Below are 19,085 nucleotides of genomic sequence, written 5' to 3' on the forward strand. Positions count from 1 at the left end.
ATTTTCTCATAAAAACATTAATATTTTTCCGTACATACAAAACATTACAGAATATATATTGAGAAGCAACAGTCAATATCTTAATTTCTTTAAATTTATACCTCAAAGATTCCTTGGCTCCCAGGTTATAGATTGCGCGAATAGCCCTCTTCTGCAGCACAAATATAGTATGGATAGCGGCTGCGTTACCCCAAAGCATAATACCGTACGACATTATACTGTGAAAGTAACTGAAATAAACTAGGCGAGCCGTATCAACATCGGTAAATAATCTAATTTTTTTGACCGCAAATGCCGCAGAACTCAGTCTACCCGCCAATCCGTTTATATGGGGGAGCCACTGTAATTTGGCATCAAGAGTAAGGCCAAGAAATTCAGTTGTTTCAACTGGATCCATCGATTCCCCATTGATAAGTACATCGGGTTTTACATTTTGCACGTTTGGTGTGCTAAATTTTACAATTTTAGTTTTTTTATTATTCAGCCTAAGATTATTTACGCTAAACCAGTGTACTATATCAGACATAGCATTGTTTACATCGTCATACTGTACCTGTTTCCTATTAATTTTAAAAACCAAAGAGGTATCATCAGCAAACAATACTATATCATGTTTGTTCCCAACAAGAAAGGGCAAGTCATTAATATATATGAGGAATAGAAAAGGTCCAAGAATTGATCCTTGTGGGACCCCCATACCAACTAAGACCCCAGGAGACCTTGTCCCTTTAACGTCAACCCTCTGAATTCTATTGTTAAGATAAGAAGTCAGAAGGTCGAGTGCACATTCTCTAATTCCATAGTGATATAGTTTCCTGACCAGAGTTTCATGTTGAACACAATCAAAGGCTTTGGATAAGTCGCAGAAAATCCCTAAGGCATCCTGCGACCTCTCCCAGGCTTCATAGATATTTCTTATTAGTTCGATACCTGCGTCGGTAGTCGAGCGACCCCTCGTAAATCCAAATTGTTTTCTATGAAGCAGATTGTATCTATTGAAATATGCTAATAATTGATTTAAAATAATTTTTTCAAATATTTTGCTGAGGGTTGGTAGTATCGAGATTGGCCTATAATTGTTAGGATCTGAAGAGCTACCAGATTTAAATATTGGAATGACTTTACTATGTTTCATCAGGTCAGGAAATACACCACGTTGAACACAATCATTGAATATTATCGCAAGATAAGGTGCAATTAGATCAATAATTGAATTAATCACCTTTACAGAAATACCCCATAGATCAGCAGTTTTCTTAATGTCTAATGACCTAAATGTACAAATTATGTCATTGGTGTTTACAGGGGTAAAATTAAATTTTGATTTGCATTCACGTACATTTTCTTTCATTAATGATTCGGCAACTGCTGGAGAAGAAATAAGTAACTTAGTTGTAGAAACTGGTATGTCAGCAAAAAATTGTTCAAAAACTGAAGCAACTTCCCGTTCACTATTTATGACTTTATTATTATAATTTAAGTTCAATTCGGAGCTGCGACTGCCACCTCTACCAGTTTCACAATTAATAATTTTCCAAGTCATTTTTATTTTGTCATGTGCATTCTTAATTCTATTTTTTATAGTTAAAGACTTTGCCAAAAAGCACACTTTTCTAAATAATTTTGAATAGTTACTTACATAGTTGGCAAAAGTGGCACTGTGATTGTACGTCCTTTCATTGTAAAGCTCGTACATTCGTTGCCTACTTTTATGAATTCCAATAGTAGCCCAATCATTGAATTTTAAAAAGTTTTTTGTATTAACTGTTTTAGAAGTGAATATTGCATCAAACTTGTTTCTAATTAATTTAAATAGATTATTATACAAAGCATTGGGGTTATCACTAAAAGATAAGTGTGGTAGATTAGCCAAAATATTACTTCTAAACTTCTCAATACGACTAGTGGTCAAAGGAACAAACATTATTTTTTCGGAATTGCTTATTTTTTTAACATGGAAGTTAAATAAAGCTTGTTGTCCACAATGATCTGAATTTAGTTTATTAATTATAATTTTATTTTGTGGAATATGGGTTGCAAATATGTTATCTATGCAAGTTGCTGTGGAATCTGTTATTCTAGTTGGTTCTAAGAACAGATTTACCAGATTATATGAACTTAACAATGATCTGAATCTAATACTTGTGGTTGTATTATGCAGTAAATTTATATTAAAATCTCCACATACAATAATTTCTTTATTAGATTCAGATAATTTCGATAAAACATTTTCCAGTACATTTTCAAACAATTCATATAATCCACTAGGGGGCCTGTATACGCATACAACAATGACACGCTCAAGCTCTGCACAGGCTATTTCTATAGTTTGCTCAATAGAAAGGCTCACAATATCTTTACGTTCCTTAAATTTAAAATTTTTACTCATAAGTATTAAAGAGCCACCGCGTATAGCTTTATTCCTACTGAACAAACTAGCCATCTGGTGCCCACTAAAGTTAAACATGACCTGATAATTCAGAAGCCAATGTTCGGTTAAACACATAATATCAATAAATATAGTTTACTTCATCCAATAGAAACAGGGTCAGCTCAAAACTCTAGAACTGTAGAACTCTTTATAATCGAGAGAACTATATTCTTTTGCTTTCAAAGATAGATGTAACACTTCCAGCCTTACAGATTTATAAAACGGTTTTCGTAGGTCTTCATAAGGTTCATATTTATATTTGGTATCTGGGTAATTATAATATAATAGTAAATTACTATATTGACTATTACAATTAGCGTTCTGACGTGAATATTGCCATCCAAATATGGCGGAACGATGTGTGTCATTTGTATTAACGGTATGATCATAAACAGATTAACCCAATTTTAATATTGGATCGAAACCAGACTATGTAAAGACACCGTAATAGGTTATATAGGGAAAAAAAATATTAAAAATCTGTAGCCGCTGACTCGTTGTCAGGTAGAGGAGTATACGTGCGTCATGTCGAAGATAACGGTTTTAAAAGCAGGCAAAACCAGCAGCAATGCTTGGTATTGTTTAGTTCCGGTTTGAAGTGTGAGTGATGATATAACATCTAAGTTCACAAGGCTGGTAGTGCATTGGTAATGAGATAAATTGTTGTAATTTCTTACGGCAGCAATGTCGATGAGTAGTTGTGATTTGGATCATTTGCCCGATGTGTGTCGATGAGTAGTTACATACAAACATAACGAGGGCGATTCCTTGTGACACTTTTGGGAATTAAATATTTCGCAATAAACTACATAATAGATTAAATTTAAAACTTAAACATAATAGATTAAATTTAAAAATAAACTTAAGTTTGATAGAATAACTTGTATTCTTCCGCAAAGTAGACCCATTTAAAGGTTGACACTCTACTTGAATTGTATTGTTGTTTTTTTAGAGAAAATAACCGATTTTTTATTTCTTTTTTCTTGAAATCGAGATGAGTTTTTGATTGGACATTGGACCGAAAAAGTCCATAGTATTAGCTTCACTCGGGATTAAACTGAGCAATGCGTAGCCTTATCAGTTACATAAGTCAGTAAACGTTTGCACGTAGAAGTATTTCATATGTATTAAATTGTCAGTTAAATGAAGAAATCAGAATATCAATCAATGAACATCTACAATTGCGCATATTACATACATAGAAAAGGGACGGAAATGTGTAAGAGGAAGTCAATGGTTGTTGATGGGGTAGAAAATCATTTTCCTTAAGGAATTAATGTTAACATTTTTAACCGAACCGATAGTTCTGATTGTATACGCATCTTAATATAAATTTAATGTAGTTGATAGATCGAGCCGCGTAACAGATTTATTGCGTGTATAATTAGAATACTATATGTCAAAAAATATTGGAAATGTTGCCTTGTATTGAATATACAAATTAGTAATTAAAAGTAATAAAAAACCCAGTATGGAATAGTACGCCCACATTAGTTTTAATATGGTGGGTACACATTAATTGGTTGCCGTAGATTTAGTAACCAAGCTTAAGATACTTAAAAGATATTATGCCTATTCATTATAGTAAAAACTGTTACTTAGTTCAAGGTGAAACATGACAAAATAATCTAAGTCAGATTTTTTTTTTTCTTATTCTGGCTTTTATTTGTGCCAAAAGGTACAGATTATTTCTCCAATGTCACGTGCGATGGAGAAGACACGGTAGAGATTGATCGGTGCGGTCGAGATTACAGGCTCAATTTAATTTTGAAGGCATAATAATAGTAGACGGAATTAAAAAACCCACAACCTAAAACAACACAATAATAATAATTACATAAAAAAAATTGCAATTTAAATTTTAAACACATAAAAACAATCACAAAACTATTTACAGCTTAATCTTATTACGTTCAATATTTTACATAGAAATTTACAAAATGGACTAAACACAAACATTAACAAACATTCAACATTAATAGGGCGAGGAACAGGAGAAGTTTGGGGCAAGAGAACAGTATATGGGGTAAGGAACTTTCGTCTAGGCCACACTCACACAAAGAGTGATCTCTATTAATTCAAAATTCCAAATTAATATTTGCTTGTGACAAAAAATGCTTTATTAGGTACCTACTTGTGTCCTCTAAATAATGTAGTCTATGAAAGCAAAAATAAATGGAATGTATAATGTAATAGTCTGTAATTTTTATTTATTCAAATTTCGTAACAACAGCTTAATTTTTTTTTTCGTAATCCTTAGAATGATATTCAAACCAATAAATAACCTAAGTTTTATTTAAAAAATAACACACAATTCGAATGTAAATCATTTGCGTGGGTGTCAACAAGAGCAATCTATTTCAAAACTTTGACGATTTAATATATGAACAGAATGGATTTTTTTAATATCTATCACAGAAAATTTAAGTTTATGTGTTGTTGTATGTGTTTGATTTCCACAAATTATTAGGAAGTTAATTATATAATGCACTAATAACCTTTAAACTATTAACAGAATACGTATAAGAAGCTAACTAATATTTGAATAATTTTATTACTAATACATGTAGGTAAGTTATAAAATTGAAACTGAGTAATCTTTATGTTCATTAATTATCATGCGAGATGTTACATTTATCAGTAACTCATCGAAATTTGCATTAAAACTAGTTTTAAAGCATAACTACTGAGTCATTTACTGGGTCGTCTAAATAGAATCTACATTCCGAGCCCGTGGTATCTTCACATAGCACCGATATTGCAGTTTGATTTTATCAACATATAAATGTGTTTGCAAAATACAGTGTATACGGAATTAACATTTATACTGATTGGCAAATGGGTTACCTTATATGTGGTCCATCGTCCATAGATATTGGCAATGTAACAAATATTAACCACCCATTTCATCACCGATGTACCACCAACCTTAGCAACTAGATGTTATATCCCTTGTGTCTCTATTTACACTGGCTCACTCAGTCTTCAAACTGGAACACAACTATATTAAGTATTGCTATTTGGCGGTAGATTATCTGTCAATACAGATGCAGTTGCGTAAAGTCCAACAACCAAGTCGAAATGTTAAGGACCAGTGGTACGCCATTTGAATAGATATCGTGTAGATGTTATAATTATTTATTATCAATGTCGCATATCACCTTCTGAAATTTCACGATCGTGTTCTGCGGTTAATTTCGAGTTTCTTCTTACAGGACAACTTTACTGATAGGGAGAGTAAAAACTTTTTTCTTTAACAGCCGATAGACAGTTCTAACTGTCAGAATGAACGATATTGAGATTGTGAATGATTTCGCATAAAATAACGGTCGGTGGTACCAATTTGTTAACATAATAATTATATGTAAAGAAGCATTTACGCAAGAATAGAATGTGTTCGTATTCGTAGGTCAGTTGTCTTTAAACCTTGTGACAAGTCCGGGTAGGAACTACAGGTTATTTATTTTGTTAGAAAATGATTAGAAAGGATATATAAAATACGATTTGAATATGTGTCATATTTTTTTTCGAATATCAGAATGTAAAGCTAAAGTTAATTAGTTAAGTAATTGATATATTCCGATTTAAAAAAATATAATATTATTTTCTTCATGTTGTTGGCTGCATTGTATAGTATTTAGTTTTTCTATAGAATTCCGAATTGCTGGATTTACGATCAAATTAAATCGATACATGACGATTTAAACTTAAATAAATTAGGTTTTAATTTGATTTTGTATCTATTTATATTTCTCAGAGGTTGTGTCAGCCAGTTTCATTGGATACGGTTCGTTGGAATATATTTTAATTAACATAGGTAAATTTGCGTATGTATACAGATCTGTATATAGATGTTCCATCAAATTAAAATAAAATTTGTTTAATTATATCATATGTCCAAAAGTCAAACGAATACTACTTAATTTCATGTCTTTTCAACAGCTGAATAACTTGTTTTATTTCTTAATGTTTTTTGAAGTTAAGCGTAGACATTAATTCAATATATACATACTATTTTGGTTCCTATATTCTTTTAGAAGATTTGTAATTTTTCAAAAATAAATGATTCCCTCCTCTGCATCGACTTTTAATGCCTTTTATGAATTTTCAGTCAACAAATCCGTAAAATATGTACAAATAATATACAATAATTTGTTGTTTTTAGTTAAAAGCGTTCTTAACGTTCATCTCAACATCTTTAATACATATCCTAGTTTAATGTAAAACAAACATAAATGACACTTTGATTAACAAGTAAACAAGTTATAAGACGAGTTTGAATCTTGAAATGATATTTGTTGAATACCAGTGCGATTATAAGATTACGCTTTGTTTAGATTTTATGCGACATCGGATAACTTACACAAATATTAGTCATTCGTTTTTGCCTTTAATGAGTAAGAGTATGTTATTAAGACTTAAAATTTAATTCCTTTATTATAGCACTTCATTTCTTAATATGTGTATTTGAATACACATGCAACTACGGAGTTAGGTTAAGATATCATTATCATTACAAAGTATAAAACAAAGTCGCTTAACGCCGTCTGACCCTTTGTATGCTAAGATCTTTAAAATTTCACAACTGAATTTGATGTGTTTTTTTTTGATAGATCGATTCGAGCGGTAGTTTTGTATGTATAATACATGCACAATATAGTAGAGAAACACTGGTGACTTTAGAGGTTTCTAAAGTGATGTCGTAAATAAACACATTTTATGCGCTTACATTGCAAATGCTGGCTCAACCATATGAGATAGTTCAAAATAATGTACTACATTATTGTACACCTTAAAAAAGTCTTCAAAAAAGTCCACGATAGTATATGTCTATCCCTTAGGAATAACCCACAACAACTATTTTTTATCCTTTACTTTTTACGAGAAATAATGGCCTATTTTCGAAGCGATTTTAAGCAATACAGCATTAATCCTTATCCAATTATGTTCCTTAAATACATTTTGCATTGAATATAGATAAATATGGTCCTTTACAGCATGTTATTTCAATGAATATTTTCGAAGATATTAAAGATTTCAAACGCAAGGTCGTAAGCCATTTATATTGTCTAAGGACTGAAAAACTGTGAACGTTGTAAGATATTCTTATAGAAAAATAAGAATATCTCTCTATCTTTAGTATATTAAATATCAGCATTGCACCCGTGCGAAGTAGTAATAATATATTTTCCTGATTACCATATATACCGCATCTTAAACAATATCCTTGACGAATTCTTCAATTTACATGACTTAGCGAAATTATGGTATTTGTTCAATAAAAAAATCATTAATAGAAGGATAAGAAAAATATTGCCGTTAATTTTATAATTAAATAAGGATTTTTTTAAAGCACAACCATCAATTGCACATTTAGATGTATCAATAACCCCTAAGATGATAACCAGCTTACTAGCTAAAGCATCCCAAAAATAATATTGACATGTTGAAGATGGCTGGAACTTCATTATGTATAAAAAAACGTGACATGATAATGAAAGGGCAGATAAATTATGACGATATTAGGTACGCGTAAACTTAGTAGATGAAGTTTTAATATATTTTTTGTGTAAAGCAAATGACAGGAGGATCTTGCAAAAAAAATGGACCAAAACTAATGAAGGCAGTAAGCTATATAGAACTAATTAAGCAATTCTTTCTTAACGTAACCTAATTAATTCAATGGGGCAGATGCATCTTGATTGAAAGCTTGTTTGTTTTCTATTCAGTATTACCGGCCATTGTCTCAGTATTGCATACGTTCATAGTATTTTTTGTTTCGCTGTTACATATGACTGAGATTTTCGCCATTTACTCTTTGTCTATATAATTATGTGAAATTTTGTTAATTTATGTACTACAACATAGTTGAGTAAAATTCACGTGGTTTCATTTGATTAACTTAATTTATATACAAAGCTTCTTGCTTCTTTCTTGCCTCATTATCTCTGCTCTGCTCTTATATTATTATTTCGTAATTTTCATCCAAAATAAAAAATAAATCATTACATTTCATAACTAAAGACAATATTTGTTTTTGAAAATGAATATCGAGAGTTAATTAATTTTTAATAAAACTGAATTGTTGCTTTATTTTAAGATACTTATGATAATAAGAGTAAATAAACGACAATACATAATAATATTTTTTAATTAGATTTCTAGTAGTATTTTATATTCATCGAATAATTATATATATTCATTTATTAGGAGGATGTTATATTGGTGAGATTGCAATGTCCGACGATTAATATAAGTATAAATTTTATACTATAAAAACATTTTTTTTTATGAAAGCGAGTTTTTTATATTTCCTTTCTCTAGAGGCTGCTTTCCAAAAACGGAGGTAGAATTAAAATATTGGTGATTCATAAACGCTTAATTGTAAAATTCACTCGAATAAAATATATTCAAATTGACATTCTTATTTCTGGCTAATATATTCCCCAATCCGAAGAAGAAAGCGTGATGGATTAATTTGCGTATGTTTCATCCTAGACGTAAACTTAGATCTCCATAAAAATTTAGTTAATCATTTTAATTCACAACTGTTTATAGTTTTTATTAATTCTTATATTATTTATCGTTCCTTCATATAACTCGAGGAAACATTGCATATTATTATTAATGTGACAAGGTGATAAAGACAGGAAGTGTATATGTATGTGGAAGTTTAAAAACGTTTGTTTAAGTAAGCACTTTATCTTAATTAAACTATACGGAAGTAGTAGCTGATAAGCAAAATTTTGCTTTTAACAAACTTAATTATGTTCATAATATTATGTGCACTATTTTAAAATTATTTTTAAAATAGTGAATACTACAAAAAAAATAATTAATTATTATTAAAAAATACAAGTTTGATTGTACCATTAAAAAAGCTAGGTATTGTAAATATTATCGATATTGATTACAATAATATAGTAGCTATATGAAAATTATATTATGTACTTTGGGTCAATGTCTTCGACAAATTTTACCTTTTATTTAATTGACACAAAACATGTTTAGCATTGGTATGCTAAACCGTAAATTAAGCCCAGCGAAACAGGTGAGTGTAAGGTAAGTAATACTGTGTCCTACTGTTGGGCAAAAGCTTTCTCTTTTGAGGAGAATAACAGAGATAGATCAGATATAACAGATTTTTATGTGATACATTTCCTCACGATATTTTCGTTCACCACCAGACAAGATGATTTTTAGACATAAATTAACCACATGCAAATTTAGTAGGCTCTTTCCAGTTAGGTCCAGTCTTTGGTTTGGATTCAATTAATTTTTGTTTATAATAAAGGTTGGGGGACGAGCATATGGGCCACCTTATTGTAAGTGGTCACCACCACCCATAGACATTGGCGCTATAAGAAATATTAATCATTCCTTATATCGCCATTGCACCACCAATCTTGGGAACTAAGAATTTATGTCACTGTAGTTACACTGGCTCACTCACTCTTCAAACCGGAAAATAACAAGGTAAAATATATGATGAGGTACCTACCCAGACGGGCTTGCACAAAGCCCTACCTACCACCAAGAGACTTACATAGACTCACTATTATATAGTTAATTCATTAATTCAAATCTATAATTTTTATTTCCTGAGCTAATGTACAATATGTAGTACGAGATATATAGATACCATCTACTATCGCTACGTAACCTTTGACTTATTAACTCTGCAACTTCAAGCCAACAAAATTAAAGTACTCGTAAGAAAAGACTGCTCGTCACCCACTTTATCGATTCTAACTGTACCTTAATTTAGAATTGGTCTCGTGTTTACGTAAGCATCTCGTGACTGTATTACGAACGGAAGGCGTTACGGATAATGACCGGTTACTGGTATATAGAGCAGGTCGGCTGATTGTAGAAAATGACCGACAAATCTTCCGTAAAGGATAGTTTCATGATTACAAAGGAGGTTTACTTTCTTTTATCTAACTGCGCCGCAGTAACGGGGCGTGTTGCATTCGCCTATGCATGTCTATACCGATTAATAGATTTAGTCTCGCAGTTTATCCGATTACGACGGAACCGTGGAGATTTAACTATGTGACCTTAATTTATCTATATTTAAGAAATTTTACCTGAATTTCTCTTTTTAAAACATTTATTTTGATGTATTTTTGATTTTTAAGTTAATGAGTCATAAATCTTAAATATCCCTTGTTCGATAAGTTTTATTTGTCATTGTAAAATAAAAAAAAAAAACATTTGTTTCACTTTAGCTTGTAAAATATCTAGTGTAAGTGATTATTTGAATTCTATTTTTGAGCGTATGTACTGACGACAGTTTTTTATCGTGTACTAGAAACTGAACTTCCGGCTCTTCGCGTGTGAAATTTAAATAATTTAGATTTTGTATTTCACTCCCTCTAGTGGTGAAATACATCTCCTATCTCCTTCCTCGGGACTCAAGTCAAAATTTTATCAAAATCGGTTTAAGTGTGAAGAGCTACTTTTACATTTATAATACGTACCTATTAGTATAGATTAAGTAATACTATCCATATTTTCACTAACAAGTTACTTATAAAACAACACGATAGATACCTCTTACATTAATATTGTATAACGTGAAAAAATGTAAATAAGGTACTTACAGTATTATTACATTCTTACTAATTTTTTTTTGTAACATATATGTGTATAAGAACAAAAAAAAATAGAATTACATTAACAACTGTTACGTTACAAGTTATTAACGAACATGTGTCATTTTGTTTTGTCCTTTTCAATTAAATTTGTTTTTCATGTTTTGCATAGATGCATACACAAGGCAATAATTCTAGTCTACAAAAACGTCAGTTTGTTTTTATAAGTCTTTCACATTTATAATTTCTTTTCCAGACGGGTAATCGAGTGAAGAGTCCGGCGACAAGATTCACGTGTCAAGGTCGAGCGTCCGGCTATTACGCAGACGTCGAGACCGGTTGCCAGGTGAGATATTATAAGATTATAGACCGTAGCATCGTGTGTATTTTTTGAAGAAACAGAAGCGTACAAAGAATTCACCTGTTGCAGACCATGATGATCAGAGTCAACAGGCTTACTATCATTTATTCGCATTTATTGTGTAACCACTACGATTTTGTGTGTGCGTCATTTTTTGACATTTTCGATCACGTTTATCATTTTCTAATTTTCGAAAACAAACAATTTTTAGTTTTTGTTTGGTATAACCATTACCAATTCGTAACAATATTTTTTAAGTAAAAACCGGTCCGTCACTTTTTTCCCGTGTTTTCACGTTCAACGTTTGTCAAACGTTTCTTTTTTTTCGGCAACTATTAAACCTTTTTTTGTATTTAAAATCGAGCCATAAAAGATGTGTTTTAAACACGTTTTTCAAAAAGTTTCAAAACTGGTTAGTGTCAAATTTTAACCAATTAGTGGTACCTAATTATTAAATCACGTATTACTTACGGCGAATGCGAGAGAAAAAAAGTTCGTATTGAAGCGTACTATGGCGTACCGTCTAAATGTTTTCTGATTTTTCGGGAATATCGAAACCGCCGTCGAAGTCTTTCATAACCAACAACTACTACGTATGTATATTTTGTAACCATAAATTTTGCTTCTCAATTAGTATTATTTTTCCAAAAATATTAAATCATTGAATTAAAAGCAATTATAGATTTATGGACTGTTGACCTTTTCTGAATTTTTTAAATTAAGTATTACATTACAAGCATTTTTATCGTGCCATCATTCAGCAAATTAATTCGAAACTGATATTACGAAGTACTCTAAAAACATCGGTCTTATGATTTATATACATATTTCCAAATGTAAAAAACAAAGAATATGTTTTGATATTTTTATAACGCTTTTTTAATAAACCTTTTAATATATTTGACATCAAAACATTTACAGCCTATTGCCCACTCTAAACGACAAGAATAATATGATACCCCTTTTTATCTTATTGGCCTTCTTAAAGTTTTTAAACTTTAAGTCTTTTGTCGTTAATGTTTATTTGTTTAGTAATTAAAGGTATATAACAAGCTACCTGATGTTCAGTAGTCATTTATGATGGCATTATGATATATCACCACTTACTAACCGCGTCATAGGCGCCGCGTCGCCAATTCGCGAATTTCATTTTCATATCAAGAAAAAAAAGAAATGTTTTTCACATTTATTGTAATAAATATTGGTCTTAGAGGAAAATAATTCATACAATTGTAGGCTCTGAGGAGTAATAAATCTTTTGTTCAATACAATTTTTCAAGATTTTTTACAAGATTTCAAGGAAATACGCGGGACGTTGACTGTTAACGTGATGACTGTTCGGAAATTATTCCAATCTTGTTATGACATTGGAATATTATAAAAAAGTAATTCCATGATCTAAAAACAAAACCATTAATCTTTTCAAAAAGTTTATTTATAGTGACGGCTTCTTTATTATGTTTTACTATTTATGTATCTTTCACAAGACACGAAATGTATGAACGTGTCTTAACTATGTCAAAATCGTTTTGATTTGTATTTAGTGAACGCATCTTTGCTATTTATTAACACTTGACTTATTACGGGACTACGCAACTACGAGAAAATGTAATTACCAAACACAATTTTTTAAATAAAGGATTTATAAGTTATTAATTAATGTATAGTAAATTTTAAATAATATTTCAAATACCGTCGCATTTGTATATACATATATGCGTAAAGATCCTGAAAATGAAAGAGAAAGTACTTTTTTTGTATTAAATAAAGTTACATTTATAAAATGTAAAAATCATCGTGAGTTTAGTATTGATAGATATGGTTATTTGTACTCAATACCAGTGCAAAATAAAAAAAAATATATTCGATAGTCTTGAGAAAGGAGCGAAAAAAATAAATAATTATATACAATTAAAACCGTTCTGATATAACGGTCATAGCTATCATATTACTAACATACTGGTAACATGTTAGACGAATTATTAATAATTATATATGCGAAAGGGATAATTTTAAAGGTTATAATTATTTGATCATATTAACAGAACAAAAACATCAATGGACTCGACCCTTCACTTTACTTCGAAAGAACGTATTGTACAACAGCGCTTTGCATGTAAAACGTTTTATTTAGTATATCATTTGCCTTAAAAATTAATTATATATGATTAATTATACATAAATATTTATTTACTTTTTATACCATTATCTAATACTGTAATAATGAAATTAGTATAATGTATTCATCAACATCGGGCAAAGCTTAGGCTAAATTTACGATTCATATTAAACTTTACAAAATTTCGGTTTCACAATTTGAATGTTCCATTAATAAATGCTGATCTGGAGATAGCGACCTATTGTGTGCTTTTCAATTAGAGCCATTGTTACATCGTTTTGTATTTGTGTAAGACACTACCTGTATCTAACGATGAGATGAATTAGCGATAATTTGACCCAATTTTGAGTATATATAACTGTCGCAAATTATAACTTTGTTGCCACTAAAGACTACTTACTTATGTTCCTTTTTGTAAATAAGTTTTAGTGCGTGAGGTAAGGTTGATGCTACATTGGTGAATAAAATTATTTCCCCTGAGAAAAAGATTTCGGATTAGAAAGAAGGGCAAATATCTTCGTTATTTTGGATACTATAAACACAAAATAATTGGTCGTCTTAACATTTTGGGCTTATTTCTAAAATAATTTTATTTAGTACTTTTTCCGTAGTCATTTTTTTAAATGAATACATAACTTTAATAAGAGAATGAAAAGACTACAATCTATAAAATACTTTATATATTATAGCCTTTTACTTACAGCTATTATGACCGAATAATTTCATTGTTTGTTAGGAGTATCAGCTACATAATATGTTATACAATTCTATACAATATAAGTCAATGTAAAATAAGGGGAAAATATTATTAAAGTAGTTTTGATCTTAAAGGTTTTCAAATAGTATGTACTTGAAATAACTTTAATTTGATATAAGCGGGTGACATACGTACCTATATGACGTATTTTAGTGAATTAATGTTACAATTATTTATTAATGTGTTGTTTTAAGTTATAAGTTAACAGAGAGTCTACTACTATTATGCTTTCAAAATTAAATTAAGCCTGAAATCTCAACCGTACCGTTCACTCTCCGTCGTGTCTTTTCCATCGCACGTGACATTGGTAAAATAATATGTGCCCTCTTGGCAATAAAAGCCAACAAGCAAACAAAAAAAAAAAAAAGAATTAATGTTACTTGATAGGTAATTGATAAGGTCGATGAAAACTTATGTAATCACTAATGTTCTTTTAATTTAAATATTAAAACAAAACTATTGAACATTATTCAATAACAGGATTCTTTAAAATTAGATTATATTTTTATTAATTGACACAAGCGCTTCTATGTTAATTATATGTAAATTGTTAACAAGAATAATAATAACATTGTAAAAGTGATATCATCATAGAATATCATATAAATACTTTAAAGCTTCTAAACTTTGTGTGCATGTGTAGTGTTTGTGAGTGTGTGTGTGTAATATTTTATTAAAATATAAATATAATGTTTATATTAATTATATCGAAAACCTATAAATTAATCAACAAGAATGTTAGTTGTGTTTACCGTATCAATTATTATACGAAGATGTGTAAACAAGTCTATTAAAAAAGGTATTTTATTTATCCGGGAAATTACTTATTAAGTTCATCGCTAATCACCGTAACGCATGAAGAATTACTTTTTATAAATATTAGTGTGTGAGGTAAGGTTGCTGCTACATTGGTGAATAAAATTATAACCCTTGAGAAAATGATTTAGATTAGAACGAAAGGCAAATATCTTCGTTATTTTGGATAATATACACACAAAATAATTGGTCGTCTTAACATTTTGGGCTTATTTCTAAAATTATTTATTCAGTACTTTTTCATAGTCATATTTTAAGAAGGTACTTTTATTTTAAAACACAAGTTTCGTAGCCATTTGTCTATATTTTTTAAGTAACAAAGTTCTTTCCAAATTTAAACTTTTAACTAACCACGTGGGTCATCCAGTCTCTAACAGATATTTTATAATTATCTTTATAGTTTTAAATTATAATATGCAGTAAGAATAAAAAGTCAAGCTAAAATAGATTTCTAATTATAGCAAGTATGAAAAAACTTAGAAGATCTATCCAATTAACCTTAAATAATTTATGAATGTTATTTTTTCGTAATAGCAGTAAAACAATTTTGCATTTTTATTTTAATGGAAGACTATAAAACGTGTGATGCAATGCCTTAGCCCATTCTGAAGGTGATCTGCTTCCCATAATCGGTAACACTTACTTGATTGTAATGAGACATCTGCATAACATGGCCATTGACATTATAATACTTATCAATATTAAACAAATTAATGTGTGTTTGTTTATATTATACACACACATATATATAAAAATTTGTTTGGCTGTGTTAAACTTTGATAAAACTCGTTCAATATTTTGGAAAATAGCTAAACACATTATTATTTTATTTGATTGGCACATAGGTAGTAAGTGATCACCACCACCATAACGGCATGGGCACTGTTTTAAATATTAACCATTTCTCATGTCGACAATGCGCCACCAACCTTGGGAACTAAGATTTTATGTTCCTTTGTCCTTGTTACATTGGCTTACTCACCCTTTAAACTGGTACACAAGAATACTACGCATTGGATGTTCGGCGGTTGAATTTGTGATTCACCGTCTGAAAGAACTGTCTTTGTGTACAAGTGTAATGGGGGAATTTTATTATATACAATTTGCATATACAATTGACTGTCATCTCTCCCAATCTCATGTATATGATGGAATTTTGTATAGTGCCTCAATTCTCAAGGAGTTTATGTTCACGACGCCATTGTGTACGAATTATATCAAATTTACAGTCAAGTGCTAAATTGCGGTTACCGTCTTCCGAATGAAATTTGCTCGCAATTTATAAATAAGTTAAATTTGTTTAATTTCGTTTTAATTCCCCTTTAGATGTATATTGTACAGAGTTGTAAGGTGATTATCATTAAATTTTAATTTTAATTGACCAACTGGCTGATAAAACTTGTACCATAAAATAGATAATTTATATAATTATTCATACTATTATTCAGCTTAACATGTATTTAATTGTTCTACTAGAAGCGGGTGACTGACTAATTTAACAGAACGAAAAATGTTAGTTAACAAATTTTGTTGAATGGGTTAACTGATTGGCTATTAACGAGTGTTAGAGAAACAAATTTTGGTTTAATGATTGATTGATTAGTCGATTCGTTAATTTGTACCGTTTGTAATCAGCCCAAAACTCTTTGTTAAAAATATTTTTATCTCTTGTAATTTTTTTATCTTTAATTAATGAATCTCAGTAAATACAAAAGAATTATTAAACGAGAAGGAAGTTTATACATATTATATATATATATATATATATATATATATATATGACAATTGGCAACATCAAATTACATTTTTTTTTTATTTAAATTCAAGGCATTCATTTTAAAATAGTCAAAGTCAAAAATCTTTATTCAATATAGAAGTGTTTACACTTGCTTATTGATTGTCAAAAATCTACCACCGGTTCGGAATTTAGCACCTCAGACCTGAGAAGAACCGGCGAAAGAAACTCAGCGGGATATATTTTTTTATTATTAAATTAAGTATTAAAATAAACATTAAATTAAATAGTGTCATGAATTTAAAAACAAAGTTATTTCATTGAAATTATGTATTGCTAATGCTTACAATGCTAACATATTTGAAAAGAGAAAAATACATAAATATCATCTAGAAGTTTATTTGATCGTCTTCTTTTCGATATACGTTTATTATTATTAATAAACAAAATGACCAATCTTTGTGTACGCTTTCCTAATATTTGTTAGGCTTTATATGTATTGTTAAGTTTGTATGTTGCATATAATTTTGCAAGAGATTTTATGTCTGTCGTAAACTTGTACTTGCAACAATGGGAGTTTTCACACGCTATCGTCATGTATAGACTCTTCACATAGTAGAGATATTATCTATGGGTAATATGACGCTGTTTACAAATACTTATAATACTAACGAATTTAACACATGATATTATCTGTTACATGTAAGGTTACATGTAATGTTTCTTTCAAAACACACAGTTTTAAGTTACACACGATGTATGTGCATAAATAAAATTTAAATTCAAACGTTCAAACCATGATCTAAAACTTAAAAACTATGGGTAGAGGACAATTTAGAATGATACTAAGTTCGTTCGTCGGTCTGAAGTATTTCTTTCCAAATCTTTGGTAGATTTTTACCAATCAATAAGCAAGTATATATTGAATAGTAATTTGATTTCATAGCCAGCAGCTGCGATTCTCACTGCTAATCTCCGGCTTTTTAGTAAGGTTAATGCTTCCTTATTGAATTAAAAAAATACAGTTTTAAGTTTGATGTACTCATACAAATTAATTTATTTTAAAGTACGTCTTATAATAAACCTATAATGGAAACAAAATGATAATAATAAAACATTTTTATCGGTTAATACAATTTTCACTGGATGACTTGCTCTGTAGTCATAATGAATCTGTCCTAACCTTGACCTTAACTAAAAGTAGTTTAAAAACCGTTGAACTGATTTTTCGGTACGTTTACAGACCCATAAATGGGAACGAGTACAATTCAGGAAATTCATAATAGAGTCTTGTTCTAGTTTTTTTACACGTGACCTTATTTCTAATACCAATAGTAACAATTATTTCAAGGAACTTGACCTGTATTCTAACATTTCGTCTTTGATTAAATGAATGCTATTTATGCCTTGAACAAATTTATACTTTAATATGCTTACTTTTAATGTGCAATTTAATTGTTATGTTCATGAATATAAAATCAACGTCGTTTTATTTATGAGTAACATCTTCGTGTTGCGGGAGGTTTGACATTTTATATCTCAGCATCGAAGGTGTGTTGCGGTGGAATGTAGGCATTATTGTTGTTTAATATAATTAATTGTGTAGCATTACTTTGTATTCATTAAATTGTTATAAGGTGTTTGATTATAAATAGTTTTATAACAAAAACAGTTTTCATAATAATTAAAAGTTATATCATCAGATCAAAAATATTTTCTATTTGACAAGTGTAATCTTTTTTTTTGGTTTAAACATATTCTCGTAATTTTAAGCTGGTTAACATAAGTACGCCCAAACACGACAGCCATTATTGGAACGATTTTGTAACTGTTTTTTTTGTCATATATCCATTTTTTATCAATTTGAAATAATTGTATCCTTACTCCTCATTGGTTGCTGACTAGCCGTTCCCCGCGAGTTAGCCCAGTGGAAGTTGAATCTGTGAATTTGTATACATATAAAAATGATAAAAAACTTAACAAAAATATTCAAAAATCTAATTTTTAAGGAAGCATTTTATTGCATTTTACTAGTTAGTTTTGAGACAGATATACGTTCATACACCAAGTAGCAAAATGTTTTTGACCGGAAGCCTTGTACTTAGACATTTCCAGCGATTTTATTAAGAGTTTTTTAATTTATTTGGTTGCAATAATTAAATACTTATAAAAAAATCATACCACATTAAAGTATACCTAAATCTAATATTATTTAAATACAAAAAAAACCTAACATTTCCATATAAATTTAAAAACATTTTGCTGATTA

At 29.7% G+C, this 19,085-nt stretch overlaps 1 protein-coding gene across 5 annotated transcripts in view; it reads left to right on the top strand.

The window, feature by feature from the left end:
- LOC125066914 overlaps positions 1-19,085 on the top strand; it is a 58,174-nt gene that overhangs the window by 19,987 nt on the left and 19,102 nt on the right. For all 5 annotated transcript variants that reach the window (XM_047675237.1, XM_047675236.1, XM_047675238.1 and 2 more), the window contains exon 3: positions 11,285-11,374. In XM_047675237.1, the coding sequence (XP_047531193.1) occupies positions 11,285-11,374 (90 nt within the window). The remainder of the gene's footprint in view (positions 1-11,284; positions 11,375-19,085) is intronic.

This window comes from Vanessa atalanta, chromosome 10 (genome assembly GCF_905147765.1).
Source record: "Vanessa atalanta chromosome 10, ilVanAtal1.2, whole genome shotgun sequence".
NCBI classification, from domain to species: domain Eukaryota; kingdom Metazoa; phylum Arthropoda; class Insecta; order Lepidoptera; family Nymphalidae; genus Vanessa; species Vanessa atalanta.